Source organism: Mycteria americana, chromosome 20 (genome assembly GCF_035582795.1).
Source record: "Mycteria americana isolate JAX WOST 10 ecotype Jacksonville Zoo and Gardens chromosome 20, USCA_MyAme_1.0, whole genome shotgun sequence".
In the NCBI taxonomy this organism is placed as follows: Eukaryota; Metazoa; Chordata; class Aves; order Ciconiiformes; family Ciconiidae; genus Mycteria; species Mycteria americana.
This window is the reverse complement of record NC_134384.1, coordinates 3,478,438-3,506,374: the sequence shown is the minus strand read 5'-3', so window position 1 is coordinate 3,506,374 and position 27,937 is coordinate 3,478,438. Positions and strand designations below refer to the sequence as shown.

Genomic DNA, 27,937 nt, shown 5'->3' with positions numbered 1-27,937 from the left:
GTACCGGCCGGGTAGGGGGAGGCGTGGGAGGACTCGCCTGGGGCTGGAGGAGCGGGGTGCAGCTCTGGACCTTATGAAGCGGTTTCGGCGGGGGGGGCTTGCACCGGGCCGGGTACCGGGGGGGTTGCACCGGGCCGGGGGGTGCTCGCATGGGGCTGGGGGGACACACGTGCTCCGTCTTACAGCTCGGTCCTCCACCGCGGGGGGCGGGCGCGCCCCCGCGTAGGGATGCCGTCCTCTCTAGGAGCAGCTTCTGGGGCGCTCTATGGCGCGGCCCCGGCGGGCCCGGCGCCCCCGCGGAAGCGCCCGCGCAGCCATGTTGCCTACGAGGGGAAGTGGCGGCCCGGAGTCCCGCTAAGATGGTGGAGAGGAGCACTCGGGGGGCGTAGGGGTTCCCCCCACCCCCCCCGACCCTGGGCCGACCTGGGCCCCATGGAGCAGCTGTAGGGTGAGCCCGCCGCGGGAGGCCGGGGCTCGGGCGCGCAGGGCTCCGGTGCCGAGCAGGCCGGGCCAGGCCGGGGGAGCGGGGAGGGCGGCGGAGGCCGGGGTGAAGACGGCTGAGGAGCCAAGAGCGAGGTGCGGTGGGGGATGCGGAGGCCCCGGGGCCTCAGGGTTGGGGGGTTCGGCAGAAAGCTGCCCCCCCTGCCCGGGAAGCGGTGAGCGGCTGGGCCGGCGGGAAGGGGCTGGGGGAGCGGGAGCCTGGCCCCTGGCTTCTGACAGCGAGGGGTTGTGCGTGTGCATTTACAGCCGGAGGAACAGTTAGCGTGTCTTCCCTTGAAAGCATTTCTGCTTGAAAATTACGGGCAGGAAAAAAAAAAAAAAATCAAGTGTCAAAACTAAGTTCCTGGAGAAATCATGTTTCAGTAGCATCGTCCCGCTGAGTACAGCAGTGCTGTGCACCGTGCGCTTAGTTGTGCTGGAAGCACAGCAAGGGCTCCGTCTTCATGAAATTCTGCTCCGAGAGCTGCGCCGCTGCCATTCAGAAACAGGCTTCCAAACTTTAAGTATTATTCTAATTATATTTCCTGCTGAACGCTGTGAAGGACCTCTTACTGTCATCTGACAGCTTATGGTTTGCAGTTAGCTGATGCTTTTACCATCTGTTCCAGTAATAAAAGGAGACACAACAAGCATTTCTGCATTATTGCGTCTTTTCCAGAGCACACTTTTTGCTTCCTGATCTTTTGCATACTTCATGGTTACCTGCAGCATTGAGAACTTTGGCAGCGTTTAGAGTAAATGTTCCAGAGAAATGCAATACGCCCGGACTGCAGCAGAGAGCTGACTGGGACTGTTTGTGGCCATGTGTCATGTTTCACACCATAATTTTAACCTTAAATACGGCCATGCTTTTCCAGGGCAATCCACTGCCAGAGCTGTGCAGTTTAACAGTTGGAATCACAGAATCGTATAGGTTGGAAAAGACCTTTAAGATCATCGAGTCCAACCGTAAACCTAACCCTACCAAGACCACCACTATACCATGTCCCTAAGCAAAGTAGCTGCTCTGCTAAGTGCAGCATTACCAACAAGGGAGTATTTTCAGGGAGGGATTAATAACTCAAAGATCAGATGTGTAATGTTTCACACTTATTAAACAGATGGACTTTAAAAGGTGATCCCTAGTTTCTAGGCTGATCAGTTCTGACACATCCTGTCTGGGGTAGTGTGGAATTGAGGGCTGTTACAAGAACTTGGACTTCTTTCTGCTCTGGTATTTGTTCATTTAATGCTCTCCAGCAGCTCCCAGTTATCGCATTGCCAGCGTAGGTGGCCCTGCTCCAAGCAGGGCGGTGTTGACTCTTTTTGCCAGGTAGGTCAGGTGCTGAGCACCGCCCTGCGTTACACCTATTTATTGCTGGGAGACTGCACAGGAAACATGCTGATCAAAAAAGGTTAAAATTCATATCCCAAGTGCCTGCTTCTTCAGAAGTGTACTGTGGACTTTGTGCGGCACACAGACATATAATAGGACTTTGAGTGAATGCTTATCTATCTAGCAACTCGGTTAGGAGGAGAGCAGAAGCACCTAGATGTTCAGCAATACGCAGACCCATAAGTGAAACATCGCACAGCTAGTCCTGCTGAAGATGTGATTAAAATAGGGGCTTTTCTCATTTTTCACTGCTGCAAAAAATAGGTGATTATTAGCTTCAGTTTGACTCATAAGTTCTGAAGTGCTTGGCTCAACACTGAAGAGAAAGAACAGGACAGGAACAGTCAGCACAGTCACTTCAGGGTATTGGATAGCCCTTACCTGATGAAGCAGCTTGTTTTCATGATCTAACTACTTCTTGCTCCATGGTTGAATGTGTTAAAATGGTGATATTGATTCCACGTTCCCTTAAGAAAGTATCTGCTATTGGGAAAAGCAACCCCAAGAAAAGCCTGATTTCATCTGTTAAAATAGAGGTAAATGGAAACGAGGGTGTGCACTGTGGGGTGGAAGCGCTACCCCATTCCAGACATCACCAGCAACAAATACTGTCACCAGCGGCTGATTTAGGGAGATTTGCAGAGCAATTTGCCAGTGTGCCTTTTTTAATTGAAAGGATCAGTTTTGTTTTTCCTCCTACTTAACATGTTTTGCAATAAAGAGAGTGTTGCATAACATTTGTATTTGTTAACTACTGACATTTATCAAAGGTTGGCTAATTTTGGTGCATTATTGGCAGACCTTTGGGGAACAGCACACAATTTGTGGCAGATGCATCGTGTCAGCAGCAGAACTCATGTCAGGTGAAATTCAGAATTAAAATGTTTTTTGTGTTAGCAGATCTGGATTTTACTCCAGAGCAGTTGCCAGAAAGGAACTCTGTAAAAATCAGTGTTTCAGCTAAGTATTAAAAGTAGTAGCCCTGCCTTTTGTTGCCATAAGTAATGCGTTAAAAGACTTCTCTGTAGTGAAATTGGGCATTTCTCTGGATACTTTTCCTAGCAGAGGATATTTTTCCTGATGGAATGCCAAATCAGTATCAAAGCAATGAATTAGAGTGCTTAACTGAGCACAGGACAGCAAAAATTGAAGTCAAGCCGTCTATAAAGCGTGAAATCTGTTAAATCATGTAATTCACAGCCCAGTTTTCTCTCCTCCTGCTGCCACTTCCCAACCAGCAGCCCCCAAATAACCAGCCAAAACTTGCAAGGTCTCATGGAGTAAAATCGTGACAAGGCAGCACTTGTTGGGAGGTGGCAGTGGAAGGGCAACTTTGATGTTTCTTTGGCTGGCATCGTGCAGCTCTCAAAGGACATGTATGAACATCTTGGGAACCCAGTGATGTGATCAGGTGAAATGTATGGCCCAGAGAAAGGTAGCAGCACTGTGACAGCATTGATGGAGCAAAAGAGGTAGTAAGATATGGTTTACAGGGAGGAATGATAGTGTTTCTGTCACAAGCCAGGTGAGATTGGTGGGCAGAAGGACTTGCAGGCATGAAAACTCCCAGGGACTCACACTGATAGGGACAAACCTAATTAGCTCTGACTCAATTCTCAGATTAATGCTTGTTTAAAGCCTCCCCTCCAGGGCTGCTCTCTACATGATACCATACATGAGACTGCAAGTTTGTTGTCAGTAGAAATTTTGCTTTCTTTGAAAGCATGAAAAAGGATGATGCTAACTGAGGACAAGACTTAAATGTCAGACCTTAACCCACTTCTGAAGGGAGCTATTACGGAGCCCGCAGACACACCGAACAGTAATGTGTAGTTTACACTTCCTGCTGTCACTTTGCACAGAAGTTAGAAACCATATTATTTCCTTAAAAGGAGACTTTAAAAAACCCCTGAACTTGAATTAGAAATTTAGCTTTGACTTTTCAGACACTGCTATCAGGAAAAGTCCATGCGCCCTATGCTTGCGCTCTCTTCTGGGTCCCTTAAAATCTTTTGTCTCAAGCCTTTCCTTTTGCAAGCATCAAAAGCTGTGGTCTAGAGGGGTTTTGATCTCTTAAGAGAAGGAGCTTTTACTCACAGAACAGGCAGACAACTTGTTCCTGTAGTGTGCATGACCATATAAAGTGTTCAAGTGGAAAAAATGGTTAGTTCATGACTCCATTGTGATTCATGGTTTCCTCCAAGTCATTACTCTGGTCCAGTGTCATTGTCTTATATATGTAGCTCCAAAGCTATAGAAGGGAACAGGAGTAAGTTCACTGGTGCTTCGTTCAGTTGGCTGCAAGTTCGTTTAGACACTCCCACGGTTGTGAGGTAAAATATTTGGTGTAAAATGGGTGGGAAAAGAGAGTTGCAGGGGAAAGTTAAATAGGGCTTACTGAGCAAGAAGCTTCTCGGTTCTCTAGGAATTTCCACCATTTGTGTTTCTGGCCAAACTGTGTACAGAGGATGGGAACGTGAGGTTTTTCTGTCTTGGCAGGACAATGACTGGTGGCTGCCTCCATAAATCTTGTGGGTATATGCACAGCCTAGACATGTTTTAGAGCTTGCATGCCTGGGGAGATAGCATTCAGTAATCCCAAGATTAATTTCCAATTAAAGGAAGTTAGTATTACTAAGAATCAATCTTAGTAAAAATACAATTTATCTGTACAGACTGGAGGCAAGGCACTAACTTGCCTGCCTTTCTCTAATAAAACCAGTATTGAAACAGTTAAAGGGATCTTTAGTTGACTCTTATCCCAGGGGTAGCAGAGCCCTTTTCCAGGAATGCAGGTTGGAGAGGAAATCCACTACTTTCTCCTGTTTCGTCCGTTTTTCACACCAACTCAAGCTCTTATCAGAAGCTGATGCATTTAGTGACTCCCTTTCCTGACTAGATGAGTTGGAGGCAGGAGCGGTTTTTGAAAGAGCGACTCAGAGCCCAGAGCATCAGCAGGACTGGGAGCCCAGCCAGGAGTGGCAGAGCTCCTGGGGAGGCTTCACCGAGCACCCTCCAGGGCTGCTGGAGTTGCTCTCCTGCACAAGGACCCGCGGACTCTTCTTGGCAGGAGCAAAGGGACTGCCTGGGAAGCTGAGGCAGCGGCTGGCCCATCCTAGTGACACTCCTTATAGCAGAGAAGTTCAAGGTTGGTAAGTTAGTCTGCAGCTAGTACAAAGTACAGCTCGGCTTGTAAAGGATCCTGTGGGCAGTTTGTGTTGCAATGTGCTTGGCATTATGAATTAGAAACCTTAGTTAAACTTTAAGATGCTGATAACATGGAAGTGGTTTTAGCTGTTATAAGTCACTTATTTTGAGTTCCTGCCTAGATCTGGTCACTATCAATGTTTTTTACTAAACTTGAACATTTGATATGCTTTAATCAAGCTTTCCTAAATATTTAGATATGTTTGGTCTTTGGGAATGATTTTATTCCTGATAGTGCCTTACTTCAGAGAAATGTCATGCTATAAGAACTATCAGAAGCCTCTAACAAAGTCCTTGTAAGTCCCTTTTAATAGACAGGGCAGGGGAGGGATAGGAGTTGAATGGTTACCAGTGGTCAGTAATTTGAATTGGTGCTAAAGCTCAGATTTTTGTCATTACTGAGGTTTCTGCACCACCTGCTAGATAGATGTTCAGCCTGTTTTGTCTACATCTAAAATGTTTGGTTACATTCCTCAGGCATAAGTCTGGTTATTTTGCTAGTATTCATTTTTTAATGTAGCTAATCATACTGGCTCACATTCTTTATAACTGATGTAGTAATAACAAATTCATTTACTATATCTGGAACATTCTGTGAAAGAATTTAAATACTGCTTTGAAAGTTTTTGGCTTTGCATTTTCAAATCTAATTTAAACTACTGCACGGGTTAAAAGTTGACATTTCTTCCAGATTTCACACAGTAAAAACTTTCCCAAAGTTGCATCTATGTAGGCAAATTCAGGAGCCTGTCTTTTTAGTTCATCTCATGCTCTAGCCTTAAGTTTACCACAATGGCAGTTGCAGGGCTTGTTTCAGTATTGCCTGCAGATTGCAACCAGATTCACATTGAAGTGGAGATTTTTATTGTAACTAGGTCCAGGGACACACAGCAGTTTTACTGGTATATTGGTCTGAGCTTTAGTGCTGAGAATAAGAGGTCAAGACTTAAGTTCTTTCTCCAGCAGGTTCAAGTTACTTTTTTTCAGTGGCTAGTTAATTTACACCATCCTTTCTCTTTAAAGTAGTTTTCAAACCTGTTGTGTGGGGTAGATTAAACTGGATTGTGCTGTGAACATGAGTCATTACAGATCATTCTGCATATGAAGCTGTGCTCTTTGGGTGGATACTAAAACTGATAGGGCTTGCCAAATTCAAATAGCTGCAGGACTTCCCCTTTTGTTCCTTACCAGGAAAGGATCATTTCAACAGCATTACTGGGTGGGCAGGTAAAACTAATTTATAGCCTGCATCTAGGCATTTGGGATGAAGGCTGCAGGAGCTTTAGCAGGTTTTCAGCTCTTGGGGAATGTGTTAATCATTGCCATCAGCACTGACTACTCCTTCTTTTGGGCAATCAGGGGGTTGCTGTCTTGTGAAGATTTCCATTGTGGTTCATTGTGACTCAGCTTCTATTTTTCCCCACCTCTGACTCAAGGATTTCACTGCGTTAAGAGTTTGCATGGAGACTTGCAGTTCCCTTGAGCTGGCAGGTCCCCAAGTTCCTCACCATGTTGTGCCACTCCTAGAGATGGGCAGAGTCAAAGCATCTCCTCAGTGCCACAGTAAATCTGTCCCAGTTGTTCTTACGTGGCTGTTTGTCAGGCACTGGGCAGGACAAAGCAGATCAGTTTGGACAGAGCAGGTGAGGGGCACAGTAACATTAGCATTATGCAGCAGTCATTTAAGATATGCACGCAGGGCTAATTTTAAAAACTGATTTCCTGAAGCTTCTAAGAAGTGGAAGTGGTTAAACCCAAAACCAGGTTTCTCAACTTAACTGGTACATGAACCTTCTCATTTATAGGTTTGTGCTATAAACAGCTAATCACTGCCACAATGACATCTTCAAGCTCTGCCCAGCATCCAGCAGCTGAGAATACCCGCAGAATCACACTCGGACAAGTTAACCAGGTAATGAATTGTCTCTCCCACTTCACTGCTTTCTCCTCACTAAAGCAGTGATTTCTTCCATCAAATCAAAGCTCTCCAAGTACATTTAAGTAAGAAGAATTTAGCCTAATGGAATAGTGCTTTTATCCTGAGGAGTTGTGTTAGCTTTTGCTATCAGATCGATGATTTATGAACATTTTAAGGGGGGGGGAGGGGGGGAAGCAGTTAAAACTGGCCATATGAGAAATTGGATAATGCATATTTTTGTGCTGGACCTGTACTTGAAGTATTCCACATACAGCATTCCTCCTAGTGCTGGACTATTTGTGACAGTTGTATTGCAGCTTTGTAACCCTGTATGCTGAACTTTGTCTAGCCAGTAATGCATCCCCGTGCCTTTTTTGGAGTTAACCGAGGTAAGTATTGAACATGTAGTACTCCTGTTATTGACTATTCCTAGAGTGTCCCTGGAACAAAAGGTAGCTGCAGCTGCAGGCCAAGGCCAACATGGCAGGTGTGTGGTTTGAGTATGGCTCAACACCATGTTGACAGCCAGTCAGAGAAGAGAGACCTGCAAACAATAACAGTAGAAATCTGGTCTATAAATCAAGAAAGTTTCTCCAAGACAGGCATTCAACCCTCCCGAGCCTATTAATTGGAAAAAGTGCCTCCACAATATGAGGGGATGTGGTAGGAGTGGAAATAAGCTGATGGGAAGTTGAAAGATCCTCCCATTTGAGGCTTAATTTAGAACCCAGTTGAGGCTTAAATTAGAAGCTCTGAAATGTAGCCAAGTCCTATGCAGAACTGATGTACATGCTTCTTTATTCAGCTCATTCTGCATAAAAAAAAATAAGTAAATAGGCTCTGATATTAGTAGCAAAATATTGATTGTCAGCACTCAGTGTCCTAGGCAGTGCAGGATAAACACTTCCATTTTGGCTGTAGAGTAGTAGTTAAGGGCCCATTTTAAAAGGATCACGCTAACTAGGTTACTTCTTTAATCAGAAAGAGATGTACAAGAAGTTACTTCAAAATGCATTTGAGAGTGGTCATTAGAGAAATGAATGAATATAAACACATAATTTCATCTTATTAAAAAACATGTGCTGATACAAGCACTTATTTCAGTTGTGCCGAGCTTTTTCCTAGTGAAAAAGATGTTCTTGAGAAAGAGACTTGGGGCTGGACACAAGCTGTTCTGTTTGAGCTTGAAAATGCATTTAACAAACATAATAATAAGAAAACAGGCAGACCAGACACATTTACAGAGGAGATGATTTTTTTTTTTTTTTTACAATATTAGAAAACAGTGGAACAAATACCTTGCCAAGATACTGTCAGATAGCTGAGTGACAAATTACATTCGTGACAAGCAACCAAAACCTGCTCTTACCTTGTGCAGGAAAATGGTGCTGCAGCTCAGGCTGTCTCTTGAGGAGATGTTGCAGGACTGCAAGCAGGCTCTCATCCCTGGGAAAGGTGGGGCGGGCAATTGCATTTATATGGGCAGAAAGGAGGGGTGGGTATGAGACACAGGTGAACCCACCTAACATTGATAGGTAAAGGCCTTTACTACCTGCCATGGAGTACATGCCTTGAGAAGGCATAAGCCTTGTCAAAGCAATGAACATCGTGTGTGGAGGACTGGACTCTGTCCTGTGACAGATTGAAATATCTTGCTATATTAGCATCTGATAGACAAGGAGAACAGAGGGAGAGATTCAGTGGGGGAGACGTGCTTTAGGATACAGTATTGTACACAATTGTGTAGCATTCAGAGAACAGGGAGGGCTTTCTGACATTTTTAGGGAACACAAGGCATCATGTGGTGGCACTCTCCTAGGAATTGTTAAAATTCTAGTGGAGTAGATGAAGTAGCAACGTAGGGGGGAAGTAGCTATTTAAAACTTGCTGCTGTTTTATATAGCATCATCTGTCTCATCTGCTACTCAAAGCTGCTTGGGTGCGTGGGTGAAACCTAAAGGGGTTGTGGAGCAGTTGCACCGTTCCCAGAGTGCTTTATATTTTAGATAATAAAGATTTTGGTTGATGAGTGAGTTCCACAGGAAATACAGGTTCTGATCCTTGGTGTTAATTAACCACACCTTGTCTTTAATGTGTTTAATATTATTATGTGCCTATTCATGGATCCTAAGAAATACATACTCCCTAAGGTCTGTACAGAGCAGACCCGATTTGTTCACTGCACTAATTGAAAAAATCCAGGCATGCTGCTCTTGAAGTGGCAATCTAAATGCACCATCACTGCTCCTAAATATATGACTCACTACATTTGGTTAGTCACTGCCTAGGACTCCATACCAAGGGTCTGAGTTTCCAGTCTTCCCTCACAGGATGAATGACATCAAAGTTAATGGGACAATGCGAGTGATTAAAGCCTTTAGAGCTGGCTGCCCAAATTCCTCGGGTTTTTTTGTCTTGCACTTGAGTCAGAATGATTGTGCTGATTTCCAGTCCTTTCGACTTTTTAAGCATTTGTCCATACAGATTACTTGTAAAAAAGAATACCAGCCTTCAGCAGGTTAGCCTGAGGCAAGCAGTGTTTCCCCACGACCTCCAACTCATACCACGGTTGTCAGCTCTGTGCTTGGTGTGGGTCTTACACAGGTTAACTTGGTCAACTTGGGTTTGTTAGCTGTGATATGCAGGTGTGCAGGGTGACGTGCTTTCTCTGAGCAGGGCACTGCTTCGTGTCATTCAAACAAAACTCTGTGCTTTGTGTTTTAGCTGCGACCCAAACTGCCGCTTCTGAAGATTCTGCAGGCTGCAGGCGCTCAAGGTGAAATCTTCACGCTGAAGGAGGTGGGCTCAGTTTCTAGGCACTGAAACTGTGCCTGTCCCTGGTTGTTTGGGAGATGGCTTTTTGTGGGGAAGGGGTGGGACTGGCTATGAATTTTTCTGTACTTTTAAGCCCTATGTGCAAAATAGGAATACCTGTAGGGCTGTTGTGATTTGGTTGATCGTCAGTTGTCATGAGAGCCCCCGGAGGAATTGGAATAGGAGTGTTAAATATTAAAGAAAAGTATTTATCCTGGAAAATCAGAGACCTCTTTAGAGAAAGGAGAGATGGGATAGTCACATTCCTGAGAGTGTGTAGGAGATTCTGTTCAGTTGTCTTACTGTCGTGGTTTAGCCCCAGCCGGCAACTAAGCACCACGCAGCCGCTCGCTCACTCCCCCTCGGTGGGATGGGGGAGAGAATTGGAAGAGCAAAAGTAAGAAAACTTGAGGGTTGAGATAAAAACAGTTTAATAGGTAAAGCAAAAGCCGCGCACGCAAGCAAAGCAAAGCAAGGAATTAATTCACTACTTCCCATGGTCAGGCAGGTGTTCAGCCATCTCCAGGAAAGCAGGGCTCCATCATGCCTAACGGTGACTTGGGAAGACAAACGCCATCACTCCAAATGTCCCCCCCTTCCTTCTTCTTCCCCAGCTTTATATACTGAGCATGACCCCATATGGTATGGAATAGCCCTTTGGGCAGTTTGGATCAACTCTCCTGGCTGTGTCCCCTCCCAGCTTCTTCTGCACCTGGCAGAGCACGGGAAGCTGAAAAGTCCTTGACCAGTACAGCAACAACTAAAACATCTCTGTATTATCAACACTGTCTTCAGCACAAATCCAAAACATAGCCCCATACCAGCCACTATAAAGAAAATTAACTCTATCTCAGCTGAAACCAGGACACTTACTCAGTGCATGGGAGCCTTAAAAACTGATTTCTAGTTGACATTTTTCTTTAACTTTCATTTGAAATGGCTTGTCAGCTAAACCTAAGAGACCCTGTGAATTCATTTATTTTCAGATTAAAATGCAATATGTGTACAAGATTAAAAAAATGACACTGACTGTGATTAACAAGAGTATCCTGTCTGCAAAGAATTAAATGCAGTGGTTTTTCATTATGAATGTGTCAAATATTCCTGCAGAGCCCTGTGACTTATTTTAAACACTTATGCATTTAAATAACTTATTTAGCGTCTAAACATTTTTGCAAAAACAAATTGAATGGTTTAAATGGGGGGAGTTGAGTATTAAATGGAGGTTACTTGTATAGATTAACATTGTAACTCAGTTAAGTCAATTTTTTCTGCAGGGAATGGAGTACTGTTAGCAACTGTTTGGTGACAGTATCATTCAGGAGGGTCACTTTGGTCAGTAATGGGAGCTGGAACCCGCATATATTATGCTTAAAGCATTTTGCTTTCTTGTACTCTGGGTTCCTCGCTGTAGCTGGCAGTGTCCGCTAGCTCTCAGGATGTTTCCTCTCCATCCTTCTTTGCGATACTAATGCACTTATTTTTGCATCTTGCAAACTTGCTGTCCTGAGGGACAGCACTGTAACTTGTGGCCATCCTTTAGTAGTAGCTTGTTCTTTTAACTGGGGATACCTTCTGCCTCCTCCCCACCCATTTCCTTCTCTTCTTTACTCTGAGCTGAACAGCAGCAGTCTCCATCTGCAGCTCTCACTGAGGGAGACTGCCCAAATAAAAATGTTATCACCCATGTCGTGTTTCGTTTTAATGTGAGGTAGCAGAGTGACTTCTGTTTATCCGTCTTCAACTCAGTTTTCCTTCTTGTCAGGGCTTAATAGTTACAAACCTTATAGCAATGTGGTAAAGCATAACTCTCCCATGGTTGCGAGGCACCGACGAATTGCAGATGGGCATAATAAGCAGGTACTGTTTGACTCACACCATATAGGGTAGCAGGAGGCAAGTATCATAAACTAAAGCAAATTTCCAGGGTCTTTGGTGGTTTGGTTTCAACTGCAGATATGGCTAATGGTATGTTATGTATCCACAGGTTATGCATTACCTAGGACAGTATATAATGGTGAGGCAGCTATACGACAAAAGACAGCAGCACATGGTCTATTGTGGAGGAGATCAGCTAGGAGAACTGCTGGGACTGGAGAGCTTCTCTGTAAAAGATCCAAGGTAGGAAAAAGTGACCTTTAATGTATGTTGTGTTATAGAAGTTGCTGAGACAGGAGACTCTTGGTGACACTGTTTCTGTTCACCGTTGCATAAACCTCCATGAATACCAAGTGCCCAGATCAGTGGCTCATTGCTAATGCATTTGACAAGTTTGAGTTTAGCTGCTTTGTTTTGAAGAGGCAGTTCTGAATGGTTCAGGCAGTGAGCTGCTTGAGGTGACATCTTTTCCCCCTTTTATTTCTGCATCTTCTCAGGCCCTGGATCTCAGACTTAAGCTAAAATCTGCATCCTTCAGTTAAGTTCTGAGCTAGACTTCTCTGTAGCAAGGATTTAGGAGTGGCAAAAAACCCCCACTGCATTTTCCAGTGTCTCTCTGGATAATAAAAGAGAATTTCTGTCCCTGGTTTAACAGGGTAATGCTGTTTGGTTTTGTGAGTATACTCAACTGTCTCCTTCTTTCCCACAGCCCAGTCTATGACATGTTGAAACGGAACCTGACTTCTGCTGCAATGGCAGGTAGGTTTGTCACAGTATGGGCAAGTATATTCAATATAGTGTTGATGTAACTTGGGTAAGTAATGATATTCAGAAAAGAGAAATGTTTCTGAAGTTGGAACAAACTGGTAATGAAGGCTTTGACAAGACAATCTCTTTGAGTATGTGTCTTTTCTGTGTGTCCACCATCAGTATCTGTGATGTGAAATCAGTTAGCTGTGTGAATAACATGGCTGCCTATAACCAATGGCCAAACCTTGGAGCAGCAGACACACTCTGTCTGGAAGCACGCTGACAGAGCTAAATAGTGTGGATGTACAAATCAACGTGGCTGAAGTATCCCATCCAGATCATTACTGATTTCTCAGTCTTTTCTCAGTTTCATAGCATGCTGCAACTTCTCACTCTCACCTCGTTTTATACTTTCATGGTCTTGAGACTGAATATAAGAGTGCTGGAAACTCAGCCTAGTTCTGCAAGCCAAAGAGGTCTGGACTTTAATCAAACACTTGAACCCTTAAAGGTCATTGTTACTTTCCCAGCTCATAAAAGAAATCAAATCTATCTACATCAAAAGTCTTTCAGTCGTAAATTTAAATTTATTCTTAAATTAATCTTAGCTGATGGCTTCCTTGCAGCCAGTTTCCATTGTACGGCTGGTAATCTTCATTTGAAAAAAAACTTCTGATGAAACTACAAGTGTGCAAATCATGAGGGAGCTGCACCGGGAGAGTTGTGGAGTCTCGTGCCGTACTTCCTGGGGTCTCTAAGCAGTTAATATGGACTTAGTTCTTCATAAGGGCTTAGTCTATTTTTGCACACGTAGATAAAAGCTTGGTGCAAATTTAGAAGCTGAGAAAACATGGCCCTAAACTGCTTAGTTCTCTGCTTTGAGCCATGTATTGGTGCTGCTGAGGTCCCCCTCCTTTCTCTGTTTATATAGAAGAATCTTCCTAAGTGGACTCTCATCTAAACACGTTACCTACAGAATAACTGTGTGAGTGCCGTTTCCCTTGCTGGTGATGCCCTGGCCTCTTCCCTATAGGCAGTGTATGTGGAGAGCAAAGGATCCCAGCGAAACACTCTCTCCTCTGCTGCCCTGTCCCCTTCTTGGTATGTGTGCATGTGTCTGTGTGTGTGTGGCTGGGTGTGTGTGTATGGTCCAGTCATGGTGTAACTATTTTTAAACCTGCCAAAGGAAATACTGTTCCTTTAGGGAGATGATCACTGAGTTATACCACCGTGTCTGCTTGTGTATGTGTGTGAGTGTAAAACGAAACAAGCTTGGCAGACCAGACCTTTGACAAATACATAGGAAGAATGACTCTAGGTATTGTTTTTCCTTCATCGCAACACGGGAATAACTAGAAGTGCCATAGGGCTTAAAGCGGTCTTCATGTTTCATGTTTTGTAATAGCTGCTTGTATTCATTAGCCAAATCAGTGCTTATCAGCACATCACTTTGCAGATTAGCTCGGCCGCTTCTTTTAAGTACACTTGTAGAAAGAAAAGTGACTGCAGTACATCTTGATAATAAAGACTAAGCTCTTAGATAATGCTTTATCAGGTGGTGTCCTTACTTGGCTAGCTTTCACTCTGCGTGTGACTCACATGAGGTATATTTAGGAATACCTCACTTTAAGGACATTTTGTATAGTATATGTTGGTTTCAAAAAAGGAAGCCTTCCAATAAGTGGAGTGTCTTTTTACGCAATGTTTAAGGCTAGTTTGCATTATTTATGAAGTGTTAGAAGGATAAGTCTTCACCTCTTCTAATGCCCCTGTAGAGCCAAAGCAATTATGGATGAGCCAACTGGCTTCTGTTTTCCTTCAGGTATTAAGTAATCAGTGACTGCAGAAGCTGTAGGGTGATGGAAGGGAAGAAAGGAAAGCTGAATTAATGCATGGAGAGCAAAGAATATGGGATAGAGCTATGTCATTTTGTGGTCCTGTGTTTTGGCCTGTTTCATGGACCACTTTGTGGTCCACTTTTCTGCCTATAGCAGCAGTTTTCAGTGTCTTCATATCAGTGCCATGATTCATGGTGTGAATCGGACTGTTCATGTCTGCCTGGCATTCAGCAGGGAATTTCTCTGCAAAATTGAAAGGGGAGCAAGCAGGAGCCATCCTTGTATCTTTTGTTCTCTAGCAAGTCATTCTGTTTAAAGGGTAGACTTCCTAAGTGCAGCTCTCCTATTATGTAGAAAGATTTCTGTTAATTTGATTGTTCTTGCTATTTAGGTTGGCCTTTTAATTAACTCTTAGAGCTAACATAATTGTCTGGATTAAATTGTGTTATGGAGGTGTACACAGTTACCCAGGAAAGAGCTTGCTGTGCATGGAATTTTCCCGTCTTTAGTCTAGTCATTGTTCTTCATGCCCACACCCTTTAAGAAAGACATTTTTCCTGTCTCAGCATAAGCTGAAAGAGATGGTATCCTTGGGTATTTATAAAAATCTTACTCTTCTGTGTTCACCTTCTTCAGCATGGATCTGATCCAGCCTTCAAGTGAGAGTCCCCACCCTCTGCTGTTGCTTTGGGTTTCTACCTCCATGCAAACCTCTTGTGTAAAGGACCTAGACCTTGTGGGGAGGACAGCCTGTAGGAAAAATAGTTTTTCACATTGCGAAGAAGGTTCTTAGGCGCTGTATAAGGTTCTTATACAAAGGTTCTGACACAGGTTTCATCAAGCTTCATCTCTGAGGAGGCACAGACTCTCTATTCCATAGGCTAGTGCCTTCATATGTACCTGGCAAAGCCTAGGGAATGCTGGAGTAATGCCTCTCTAGGAAATGGCCAGCTCTCTAAGGAAGAAAGGGTTCTGTTTCTCTTAAAGGCTTACTTAGAGGTCTGCCAAGCCTGGCTCGTTGGTTGCTTGCTGAAGACCCTCTGTGTTGTGAGAATGGTTATTACCAGGGAAGGTTTTTTCTTTTGTTTTACCTGCCATCTAGATGCTGCACAGAATCTCGCAAAGGAACAGAGCGTCGATAAGCCAAGCCAAGACCAGCTGAAGGTAAACCCACTGCCTGGTGGTTTCTTTTGTTGTACAGAGTGCCCCTTCTCTGTACCTGTGCATGGTGGACTGCCAGAACTTTGTGCTGCTTGGCTGCCAGGTCCTCACCTTCCTGAAAAGTTCTTGGAGTCCACAGAGCAGGGACAGAGTGACCCTTCTCTGTTCTCTTCATAACAGAGTACCAGTCTCTGAGCGCGTTTCTCTGGGGTGTAGCACTTCTAGTCCTCAGTTCCTCCAGCGTGCTCTGTATTTTCCTGTCTTTTCCCCCTCTCTCCCATCCCCTCTCTGAGTAGGAATTGCCAAATAATTAAGCTTTCTAAAATGTGTGAACAAGTTTTGTGTTTAGTAGGATTGTTTTCAGAAGCTTTCAGGCAGAATCTGAAACCTAGGAAAAATCTTTGCACATTCAAACTTGTTTCCAGGTATATTTTGGGATTAAGGTGATCTGATCTGGGAGGTGTCTGTTCACATTGGGGACCAGAGAGCCACAAAGATCACAGTATTACTGCATTAAAGATGGCAACTTTTGGACTTTTGCCAATCTTAAGGTTTTTCCTAGGTTGCAAGTATATTGTTTGTGCTGATTACAGATGCATTAGCCTTCTTAAAGGGTTAATAGTGTGTAGTTTTTGTTCAGAAACTTTTATTTCTCTTCATAACTTCTTGGTCTTGTACTGCAGCTGGTGACTCGGAATGGAAGTGCTACATCCCCTTGTCCCTATAAGCTCTGATGGACTAACATCTGTTTTTTCCTTCCTTCATGCAGTTTAGCCGGCAAGAAGGTTCTGACACTGGCATCATGGAGGGTGAAACCAATGCTTCTGCTTTGTCTACCTCAGAGCAAAAATGTGAGAATTACGAAGGTGAGTGCCAGCTTTTCTGCAGTAACACAATGTGTATAAGCTCTTCTGCTCCTTCTCCGGTGTGACACGTTGAGCTCTGCATCAGTAAAATGCTGGAGGAGGGTGTTGGGAGACTAATAAAAACCTGTTGTGGAATATAATCTTTAAAAATCATCGTTTTATGCTAAAGATTGAGAGAACTGGAAATGTTCGCCAAAGGTATTTTATGATAGACGTGTTTTCTAGCTTGGATATTTGGTCTCATAAATAAACAAACACTTTGAATAAAATGGCAGGTTAAGCCCCAAAAGCACAGCTATCACTAAACAATGTCATGAAAAATCTTACAGACCTTGCTGAAGGGTATTTTAAATGCTGAAATTATACTTGTATCTATTTATCTTCCCAAGGGACTCTCTCCTCTGATTACATAGAACACAGCCTGAGCCGTCTGCAGTCATTACCTGCAAACCAATCAGGGAACTGAATAACAATGGAATTTTTTTTCTATCCAGCTTAAGTGTAATACAGCTCCTTCGTATTTAGACATTTGCTTTGTTTTAATGTCTGGGGATTTCTTGCTGGTTCACTCATACGGATTTCTGATGTTATGGAAGCAATTTTCCTGTTTTTCTACTTTCTATTCTGACATTGTTCTCAGATCAAGGAACTTAATTTGTAAAACCAAATCTTCTTTGCAAGTGTGGGTATTTCCAGATCAAATGAGAGTGGTAGATATTTTCCTGGCTGCATGTACAAAAGAGGTAGAAACAGTCCTTGTCTGTGCCTTTGAAACTCTTGGCACTGAAGAGAGGTAGATTCAAGGTTATCTTGAAATTCAGACTGCTGAGTTTAGGATTATAGACTAAACTGTACGGGCTAAAAAGGAGGCTGAAGCATGGGGTTATGGAGGATGGATTCTTGCTTTCCTGCTTCCTATTTTGAGCCTGGTTTGGGAATTCAGGAGCTCCCATCACTGGAAATTTGAACTACATTCAAACCAGTTCTTTCTGCATCTTAAGTCACTCAAGAAATCTACTCAGTGTTGACTTGGTTAGAGCTCTGAAAGAAGTGTTCATGTTTCTGTATTGAGTCTTAAGGTAAAGTTGAAGAGAACCTGTACCGTTACAGAGGCACTGGGAACACTGGGATGCTTCTCTGACCTCTGATGGCTGTGCAGTGACTGTTTTGCCAGGTTCACTTGTAGATACACGAGTACGGATGCGTGGCAGGTCTAACATCCCAGTACACTCATACAAATCCCAAAGCTCTTAGCAGTAACTGGCTGTGAGAAGGAGCAAGAAAGATTTCTAAAATCACATGGGGCCAAATTTTTCTCTGCTAGTCTCTTAAATAATGTAGGTGTGGCATGACTTAGATTCTACTTGGCTCTTACAGACAAAGACTTAATAGAAAACCTCTCTAAAAGCAAGAAGCCTAAACTGGACCTAGTGTTTGAGGAATGGGATGTAGCTGGTCTTCCATGGTGGTTTTTAGGCAACCTCAGAAGCAATTACAAGTCCAGAAGTAATGGATCCACAGATATTCAGACTAACCAGGTGTGTAGACATTTTAAATAGGTGCGCTGTATTCTCTTCCTCTCCTCTTTTGGGTTCCAAGTAAATAAAATATTCTTGTTCTTTCTTTCCCCTTCCCACTCCAGGATTTTCAGCCTCTCCCTTGTGTGTTCCTGTCCCAGCCTTTCACATCAGGTGGTTGGTTACCTTTAGTGTTCTTAAATAAACTAGGCACTCTCTGAAGGCTGTGTTCAGCCGTTGGAGGTCCTTCTGCACTCCAGAGCATTGGTTGTATTTCAGGAGTTGCCCCTCTTCTGGGTTGAAAGTTGTTACGCGGTGCAGATGGCTGTAGCGTGGTGGCCAGCTGCTGTACGGCCAGCCAGCAAGGGGAATAAGCAAAGTGCTGCTTGCAAAAAGGGGTGTCTTTGTGAGAGCAGTGAGTCGCCCCTTTCTCTCCCAGGGGTGACTGGAGAAGCTGTCCAGGGCTGAGAAGGCTGTTAGTGAGGAAAAGGGGAGAGGCGTTTGCTGTGGCGATGGCTGCGGTGCTGGTACTCCTGCTGCTGATAACCTGAGATCTAAAGTGGTGTCTCTGGTTTTCTTTTCCAACAGGACATAGACACTGCCGTTGTTTCGGATACTACTGATGACTTGTGGTTCCTCAACGAATGCCCGTCGGATCAGAGCAGTGCTGCAGTCAAGGTGGAAACAGTTGACTGTGAGGAAGTGAAAGAAGGTGACAAAAAGGTACCTCTTCAAACAGCCACAGTGCATGGGTTCCACAGGTTGGCCTTTTTTAATTGATCTCATGGTGCTGTGCTGATTTTCGAGGAGCTAGATTTATAACCATCCAGAGTTTAAACTGTGTTTAGAAAAGGCGTCACCATTCCGTACATGGGGTGATGGCTTTCCTGTGTAGTCAATCTGCTTGGGTTTTGGTTTAAATGCATGTATTTTTAAGGCACAAAATTAATGTAAAATTATTTAAAACTCTAGCAGCAACTTTACTATATTTCTAGCCAATATCTGCAAGACTAATAAATGAAAAGACTTGAAGAGGAAAATCTCAGTTTACGTTGTGTTAGCATTCAGTGTAAGATAGGTTGGCCTGAGTCTGCTAGCTGAGGTGGTAGTAAGATTGATCACAAAAGTAATTAATCAAACGTGTGTTAAAAGGATTAAGTTCATTATTTCTTCCATGGAAATTAGTAGGACCACTCAGGAGTGTATGTGTTTGTATTTGTATGATTCTTGTGTGCATCAGAGAGAGATAGGAGTTGACCACAGGCAAATACAACTGTAAACCAGCCCAGCAACCGTTACGCACATTCTCGAATAGATACAGTACATAAAATGGTTTTTCATTCACTTCTAGAAATGGCTTAATTCTCATGGCAATGATGTAGTCATTTTAGTTTTGGTGTACAGTGCCAGGCACATCATAAATACAGATTATTGTGCCCCTCTAACAACACATCCACTCTTTCCAGGTGACCGAGGATGCATGTTTGCACGACTTTGAGGATTCTCAGTGCTTAAGTGATGACACAGATACAGAAGCTGCTTCTGAGGTAGGCATCCTTTGGGTCAGTGTTCCTTGCTTGGATTGTGCCGCAGTCTTAGCTGTGGTTGGAAAAACTCATCCTACAGCTACTACTGGTTGTGGTAGGAGAAGCTGATACTTGTATAGGTTTCAAAGGCCAAAAAAACCAAAAAATCAAGCCAAAAAAACTTTTTAGTAACCTACGTGAAGGAATGTAGAAAAGTTGGCTTGACCGGGTCTGGTTTGTTTTGGATAGGGCTCTGTTAAATTCTAAACTGGATGGGCATTGAGCAGTGGCAGCCCGTGAATGCTCTGACCCACCCAGTCCAAAGGCATCAAGTGTCTCCTGGCCACAGAGCAGTCCTGGAATTTACGTGATTTTGGCCACTTTTTGTGGCAATGTGAGAGAATTTACACGCGCTCTAGCTAGGAGGGTTTTTTGACTAGGAGATCAGGGTCCTTGTTTCTACATTGTTCGTCCCTTTTGTGAAGGGTAACGTAGTGCAGCATGGGCAGCCACTGGCTTTTTACTCATGATTTAACTTGTCCCTTCACACACCCAGGAAGTGAATGAAGATTAGGCCCTCGGTTTCCAGCATGGTCAGTCTAATGCTATATGAAGTTAATATTAACAATATCCATGCATGTTTTAATAAGGTTATATCTGTATTGTCCTCTGAAAGGAAATCTGGATTATAGTCCTTGGCAGAGATTCGGAAATCTAAAGTAGGCACTTTGTAATTACCAAAGTGCTTATACTCAAAAAAAACTTCTTAGTGGAAATTTCTGTGTCAGGATCAGGGTTCCACTGAGTCCTGGGTGTCCGGGCCAGCTCTGAAGCTGTCACTGATTTTGTGGTAGTCTCTGGGATGAGAAGAGAATCCACTTCTCATCTCACCCCATTTTTCTGAGATACTTGTATGGCCTTTGTCAGGAGGAGAGCCTACATACCTGCTGGTGTAATGTCTTTGCCCTTGCAGTGCCTCTCTAAGGACAGACTACAGCTCTTTTCCCTGTTTAAATGAAAAAAAAGGTGGAAAGAGAGAATAAGCAGTAATTACTGGGTTATCACCCCTTCCCACTGCCCTGTTCCTCTTCTGAATTCCTTCCTGGTAGATATTGAAGGGACATCAAATTTGTGTTCTTTCATCTGTCCTTTTTTTCTCCCACTCCTGCAGGCTGCCTTTTGAGGTTTTGTTGTAAGTCAGCAAAAGTGTATCATGATACTCTTTGCAGCTGATGGCACCAAATTTTTTAGCATTATTTTTCAGACTGTGCATGCTTGACAAATTAGGATGTCCCTGGCATTGGACAGCTGAATCATAGCTCTGAACTTGGGCAGCTCTTGCCCTTGCTATGTGGGGTAATCAAGTAAACTGTTATTAGTTGTGCAGATTCAAGAGATGCTAAGTGATGAGTGAGTCTGGGAAATATATTCCTGACTGATGCCAGGAGCTCTACCCTGGAATTTAGAGTGAAATACTGAAAATTCAGTAAACTGCACAGCTTGAGAACATTGTATTCTTCCAGAGGCTGGGAGGAAGGAAGGACAGATTTTACTGCTTAAGAAGAGATGTGCATCCGTAGAATGCACAGGGGTAGTCAAATTCTCCTTAGGCTTTCTGAGGTGCTGATAATCAAACTAGCAATCATGCATTTGCAAGCTTATACTCGGCAATATATGTCCTTTTTTGATACAGCTGCTTTGCTGCTTTTCCTATGTAGAGGAAACGAGTCGTACACAAGAATACACTAACTTGCTGCTGTTTTTGTCTGCCTCAATCATTCCTCAGGACTGCTGGCAATGTACCAAATGCAAGAAATTTAACTCTCCAGGCAAACGGTACTGTTACCGCTGCTGGGCCTTACGGAAAGACTGGTACTCAGATTGTCCCAAACTGGCTCATTCTCTTTCTCTGTCCAACATTGACGCTATGCAAAACAAAAATGATGATGGAGGGATAGATGTCCCGGACTGCCGAAGGACTATTTCTGCTCCAGTTGGCCAACCCAAAGACCTGTACATGGTAGAAAACAAATCACGTGTAGATCCCTGCAGCTCTATTGAGTCTTTGGATTTGGCACAAGAATGTGAAAGCAAGGAGTCTCTGTTGCATTTCACTGAGCAGAAAAAGGAGGAAGAAATACAGTCTTTAGAGAGTATTAAAAAATTACTGAATCCTTGCTTCTTATGCCATCACAGACCACGGGATGGGAATATTGTCCATGGAAGGACTGCTCACCTTGTGGCCTGTTTCAAGTGTGCAAAGATGCTGAAGAAAAAGAGATCACCTTGCCCAGTGTGCAGGAAAGAGATTGAGATGGTGATCAGGATCTTTATGGGGTAATTGTGCCAGTTCAGGCCTTCTCCACCAAAAGATAGCACACATGTTTTCTTGCACGCACACAAACCCTAACTTCAGAGCTCAGCCGGTGAATACCAAAGAGAATTAAGATTCAAATCTGATCAAGAACACTGAGGAATTCTCTGCGTTAAATGAAGCAGCATCCACTTTTGATGTCTGTTTAAATTAAAGCCTGTAGGGAAGCAGGGAGTGACCGGCACATTGGTATCAATGCCCTAGCTTTGAAATTGTCTAAATCTTCTAATTTCAGCTCAGTGGTGTCACTAGGATTCTCTGTTCTGACAACTGGTCCTTGCAGAAAACAAGTTTTGGAAAGAGTTATAACTTTGGCTGTTGGACTGTTGTTCCCCAGTAAGTCAAACCCTGTGCAATGCCTTCTAAGGGGGGAGGCTGCATCTGACATGCAGGGGTGGGTAGGGGTGGAAAAGAGGGCGGGAGGGAAGGGTAGACCAAGGTGTTTGCAATTAAGGTAAGCCATTTCTCCAAGGATCAGTTCTCCTGAGGGCAGTGAGAAGTAAATAGCCTGGTTTCTAATTTTTTTTGTTTGTTTTTTTAATGTAGGGTTGTTAGATAAGGTGAAAGTCCTCTTGCTCCCACACTTGGAATAAGTCCTCCCAGACTTTTAATCCGTAGCTATCTCAGGTCCCATATCAGATGGCAAAAGAATATAGTGCTATACTTTGCTTTGTTATTGGATCTTTTAATTCCTACTGATTCTTTTTTTCGTTTAAGTACAGTTCTGTGTCACCTGGCGTAACTTTGATGAAGCCTGTCCAACGTTAGCTCAGAATCTGGTCTGCCGGCCGGATTAAATTATAACAGCTCTGCGCATGTTTTGGGATGTTCTCATAGCTCTGTGCTTACAGCACCGTTGCAACTTAAACCTGCCTCATGTCATCAGGCCAGTCTAGGTAGAAGATGCTTACTTTAGAGTGCGATGTGGCTTTGAAGACAGGATATGGGCCTTTGAGGGAAAAAATATAATTCCTGTAAAGCACCGATTGCAGCTGGTTAGTCTATGGGCTGTGCTTGGTGTTAGTTTTTTTAATTTTCTCCGCTGATTTCCTTTCCGTGTGATTTAACGCTTCAAATCTGTTTGCAGCATTTACGTTGTCCTTCAGAGCTATGCATGGTTGCTCTGCTGGCTGTTAAAACTCAGCTAGAATTTGCAGTTTAAAAATGTCTAACCCTTTTCTGAGATCATATCCTAGAGTATGCTCAGCTCTTCCTCAGCCTCCTGTTCTCCAGGGCTTTGGAGGGCCTGCATCATGCAGCAGTAGCAATAGTGCCTTCATGTTTCAGGTATACAGGCATTTGAATTCAGTACAGTGTGTAGAATAAACCCTATTTTGTCATCTTCTCTGTAATTTGCTCTCTGATCTAGGTATAGTACACCTGAAGACAGAAAAAAAAAAAAAAAAGAGAAGATAGTGCTCGTACCTCAGTGCTTCTCTAGGCTGTTTCCCCCTTGTTTTCCACACTCCTTGTGCTGGTCCAGCCAGAGCAGGTCAGGCGTGTGGCGGAAGGCCCTAGAACCTGCCCAGCAGAAGGTCCCAGCAAACTGCGATGTCAAAGTTGTTGTTTCTGTGCAAAGATACCAGAGTAGGTGCTGTATGCAATCGCTGCCTATCACTGCCAAAAGTTAGATCTACTTTATATTTTGCATGGTATTGTGATTATTTCTATGTTTGCTATAATTTAGACTATTATTGTTGGCTTTTATTTACAGTTGTATTTTAAAAATCGGAGGATAACTGGTGTTTTGGTCCTGTAAGTCCATGGGAATCAATCCACATGGAAAAGCTGACTTACTGCTCTCTTAACTAAAGGGCTGTCAATTTGCTGGTGATGCACTTTAATCATGCTAAGATCAGCAGTGTTACTGCCTGGAATACAGAAGGCAGTTCCTGCCAAGTAGTTTCTTCCCTTTTCCGGTAGTTTCTTTCATTTTAAGGCTCTCGGGCTCAGCAGGGTGCGTTGCGGCATTTTGTGGCACTTCTGAATACTGTGAATTCCCCCTTGTCCCGACGGCTCTCAAGAACTAAATGGTTTGCTAAAAGCAGTTTTACTGAATCGTTCAGATCTGGCCACACTGAAAAGCATGTAGTTTGTGTTGACCAAAAAAAAAAAAAGTCAGGAGAGTTTCCAGTAATGGGGTTGAATATCCCTACCAAAATCCTACTGAGATCTGTATGCAGCTTCCATTATTAGAGGAAAATTGTTGTCAGTGTGGCAGTACGTGATAAAAAGCCAATCTGCAGGATAACTTTCAGTGTAACGATCTTTGTATCTGTGACTTCTTGTTCAGTATAACTATGGTGTTTACAACATGCATTTGTCAGGTTCTTAATTCTTTTTAACTGAAATAGTTAGTGGACATAAGATCTCACAATGTTACAGTCGATTTTCCTTCCTATAGAAGAATAAGCTATTGCAGCACAAGCACATTGTGTGTAGCTGTAACTGCCCAGGTTGTGGCTGGGGCTTGGAGGGGCGGGGGGGGGGTGTGGAGTTTTGGTGCGGGAGAAGGGGAGAAGAATGTTGTATTGCTTTAACTTAAGTCTAAGTCTAAATAAGTAGCAATTTACCAAGAACTGCTCTTCTGACACTTTTTGGGAAGTACAGACTTGAGGTATGGGTTGAAGAACTAGCTCAGAGCACTCAGCTGCAATACTTAGGTTGCAATGCAGATAAGATATTGGCCAGGCGGTGGGATTACTTTCCTTTTCCACAGATGTAGCAGTTAATGTGGAGTCCTAATTCGGAAACCCGTTTTTTGGAGGAACTGAGCATTTACCCGAGATGGGTGTGAACTTGGGTTCTCTGAATACATCATTGGTGTCTCGTAGCGCATGACAGTTCTTCTCTCTTACAGTGGTTTTACTATGAAGTGCAATATGAGAGAAGAGGTCCTTGGTAATCTTTAGCAGTCATTGCTGCACGTCTGTTAGGGGAAGTGTTGAGCGCAGCTGTCCTTCGATGCCCAGACTGTTTCACTGTGTTTTTCTTTGGTGACATTGGCTGCTGTTCCTCGGGAACCTGCTGAAGTCGCGCTAGCACAAGTGTACCTGTAGGTCAGGTTTCCTTTACTAGATCCCTCAGCTTTTCAGCCACAAGTTTTGGCACCAGTTATCCCAAGAACCAGCAGATTTCTTACTTTGATGGGTATTTAAATACAGTATGGGAACCATGAGGCTTACAACTGTATAGTGCCGTTCAGCACATTATAGTGCTCTACAGTGTGAAACCGTACATATATGTAAACTCTCTGTACTGGCAACCAGAGGTACACACTTCGCATTTACTCCTGCAAGTCTTTCCAGTTTAAGTGCCTCTTCTCAGTTACTCTCAGTGACTCCTGTTTACTGACACGCACAGCGCATCAGCCTTTTCTTCAGCTCTCTCTTAAAAAATCTCAGCGTCCGTCCTCTGCTGAGATGTATTATCGAGCCAATTTAGCCTAAACAAAACCTCTACAAGAATTACGAAGATCCTTTGGAACAGCCCCCCAGAGTGCTTATTTCTTCTGAACGGTGGGTGTTTCCACAAAGACAGCTATGAACTTTCTGCCTGTGTTCCATATTTATTACGGTGCATGACTGTGATGGAAACCATAATGCAGCTTGCCAGGGTCTGCTCCATCCTTCTGCATCCAACATACATTGTATCAGCTACTGAGGAGCTGTCCTTGCAGAGAAAAAGCCGCTGTTGGACAAATGGAAGTGGAAGTGGAGTGGAAACGGTGCGTCTCAGAACCCACTGGGGTAGCTTGCTTTTGCCTGCTCACACTCTGCCTGTTCTGAGCTTTGTCTTCCAGCCCTGGAAGAAAAAGCAAAATGCTCTCACTAGAGGCCTTCAGTGAAGGCTGACCATTTTGGAAGATGCCATGATTAAGGGATTGAAGAAAGAGCCAGGGCACCGATCTCCATTCTGTCTTTGTCCATAAGCTGAGCAAGGAACTCCTCGAGTCCTCTGCATGCTCTTTGGCCACCTGGACATTGGCAAGGAGCATCAGGATCCTTGAAAAGGAGGTACTGTGAGGCTGTTCTATCAAGAACAAGAATGAGACCCACAAATTAACGGGGATGATAAACTGTGTGCTTGGAACAGCTCCAGAAGCACAGATGACTTTCGGACAGCAGCTTTTCTGCTCTGGAAGTCCTTCTTTGGTTATCTGTCCACAATGGCTGGAATTTTCCTTGCTCCTTTGAAAACAAGTGAGACCCTGCTTGTGACTACATGGTAGTGTCTGGCCAGCAGAACGGTCAGCTGCCACAAGCTGGGTTACGCACCCTATCAACTCGCTCTCTGCACCTTACGAGGATTAATACAGGCAGCTGTTGCGATTGCAGGCCTGTTTTTCTGTGCTGTTTTACCCTGGTAATGTGCACTTGCTACCCACACATCTGTGGGGACACCCCATGCCTGCCCATGCCGAGCAGGTGCTTCAAGAAGCAGCAGCCCACTGAACTGGGCAATTATCTTCAGAATCTCCGACTCCTACTAGAAGACATAACCACATCTGAGGATCAGTCTGAGAAGATACGTGAAGAAGGCAGGAACACGTTGTACCTCGGGCAAAGATAAAGACTTGCTGTTCTGGAAAGAGTGATTGCCTACTGGATCTCCCCAGCACCCTTCCCTGCAGCCTGTTGTTCACAGGTATATTTTTCTTGTTTAGAAAAACTCCACGTCTCACTATATGCTCACACAGTCACTGCAGTAACAAGCAGGAGCGCTTACTAAGCAGCATCTGTGCGTTTGCACTATTTTAAAAAGACATGTATCGCAAAATTGATGACCTGTTTTTGTGTCCTGCGCGTAATGAATTTAATTAAATTGAGTGCATTCTGTGATAACTTAGGTTTATTTTTTTCATTTGTACTGCGTTTCGGGGAAAAACCTTTAAGTAAAGGCCTGTTACCAGTTAAGCAGCCTGTGATCTTCCTGTGTGTCCATTTCCAGGGAGGGAGAGACCTCCCATCCCTCCCAGGATGCGTCTGCCTTGCAGTTGGGAGGGGAGGCTGTAGCACAAATGGATGTGTTTGCAAAAGCCAGCAGGAATGGCTTAAGCTTCATCTCCTAAGCCAGCTTGAAAAAGTACTTGCTGTGTTGTTTTTAAGCTGGTTCCCCAGTCCCATTGCCACCTCCAGGTTCCCAGGAGGGGCAACCACCACATCATTTGCTTGTGGTAGTGCCAGGAGGTTGCTTAGCCCTTCTCCAACTGTTTTTAATGCTGTTTGCCTTGCGTGTGGGATGGAAGCAGCCCTGGTGAAGGCAGCGTGCACCCGCTGCACACCGGCGTGCGGAGCTCCCCGGGCAGGCGGCTCACTAGAGGGCACCCACCGGCCGTGCATGGCACGGAGCGGGGTGCTGGCAGTTTCCTTGCAGCTCTCGTCTTGCCTCCAGCCTGTACATACTGAACCTTTAAGGCTGGCATAAGGTTGCACTGAGGGACACGAGTCCCACACGGTTGGGGTTTGGCTTTCCTTATTTGCCTCTTGGTTTACAGTGCTGGTTGGAGACCGGCAGGCTGCAGGTAATCAGGAGGAAGACCGATGAGCAGACTCTGCTCTTTTGTGTTGTAAACTAGCCCCACATACGCCCAGCAGTGATTTATCACTAGTTGCTTGCCAAGGAGAAGATGCTGCTTCATAATGAAGAGCATCGTGATTGCTTTGTAGGAAAACAATAAAACTCCACCTGTGGCATCAGAAGAGGAGAACCAGAGCTGGTTCCCCCATCCCTGACACGAGGATACCTGCTGGCAGGAGCAGAGCTGGTTGAATTTATGGTCCTGCCCAGCTGCCCCTGCTTGTTCCCTGCCTGCCTTTCTAGGAGCAGCTTTAGGTAGGGCTGGTGTCCAGGCCTACCTGTTGGCAGGCAGCTGGGTTGCACCCACCAGCCGTTCCCATTCTGTCCTGCAGCAGCTGTAAGAGCAGCAATTAGACTTGCTGGTAACCTCTGCCAATCTTAAGCCTGCAGGGAAGTTTCTGGCTCTGCCCCACAGTCCTCTGCCTGGGTAAGCTTTCCTTGCACCCTGCCAACAAAACCAACCTGTCCCAACGTGCTCCAAAGCACAGGAGCTGCATCGAGTAGGGCATCTGCGTCTGTCCTGTTTGCCAGGGGCTGCGTTGTGCTGGTGAGATCCCCTGCCCTGGGCAAACAGCAGCTCTCTGCCAGCAGCAGGCAAAACAAATCCTCCCGGCTTTAACAGAAAAGGTATT

General features: G+C 44.3%; 2 protein-coding genes across 3 annotated transcripts in view; one reads left to right on the top strand and one right to left on the bottom strand.

The window, feature by feature from the left end:
* PIK3C2B (phosphatidylinositol-4-phosphate 3-kinase catalytic subunit type 2 beta) overlaps window positions 1-4,076 on the bottom strand; it is a 30,586-nt gene extending 26,510 nt beyond the window's left edge. Inside the window, exon 1 of the mRNA XM_075521772.1 lies at window positions 3,974-4,076. The gene's annotated coding sequence lies outside the window, so the exon portion shown is untranslated. The remainder of the gene's footprint in view (window positions 1-3,973) is intronic.
* Window positions 291-26,569, top strand: MDM4 (MDM4 regulator of p53). 2 transcript variants are annotated; one of them, XM_075521774.1, is made up of 11 exons: window positions 291-448; window positions 6,889-6,995; window positions 9,726-9,800; window positions 11,803-11,936; window positions 12,403-12,452; window positions 15,384-15,445; window positions 16,212-16,308; window positions 17,686-17,846; window positions 18,414-18,548; window positions 19,292-19,372; window positions 21,138-26,569. In XM_075521774.1, the coding sequence occupies exons 2-11, from the start codon at window positions 6,921-6,923 to the stop codon at window positions 21,690-21,692; spliced, it is 1,425 nt and encodes a 474-aa protein (XP_075377889.1). In that variant the 5' UTR covers window positions 291-448; window positions 6,889-6,920; the 3' UTR covers window positions 21,693-26,569. The 2 variants fall into 2 exon arrangements, with proteins under 2 accessions (XP_075377889.1, XP_075377888.1); XM_075521773.1 differs by lacking the exon at window positions 291-448 and adding an exon at window positions 4,527-5,024.
* The last annotated feature ends 1,368 nt before the right edge of the window (window positions 26,570-27,937 follow it).

What these genes read in the sequence shown, in the direction of transcription:
- MDM4 (XM_075521774.1), top strand. Translation starts at nt 6,921, where the DNA reads ATGACATCTTCAAGCTCTGCCCAGCATCCAGCAGCTGAGAATACCCGC. An exon ending in AAAATGTGAGAATTACGAAG is followed by an intron (nt 16,309 to 17,685) that starts GTGAGTGCCAGC and finishes TGGCTCTTACAG; the next exon opens with ACAAAGACTTAATAGAAAAC. An exon ending in ATACAGAAGCTGCTTCTGAG is followed by an intron (nt 19,373 to 21,137) that starts GTAGGCATCCTT and finishes ATCATTCCTCAG; the next exon opens with GACTGCTGGCAATGTACCAA.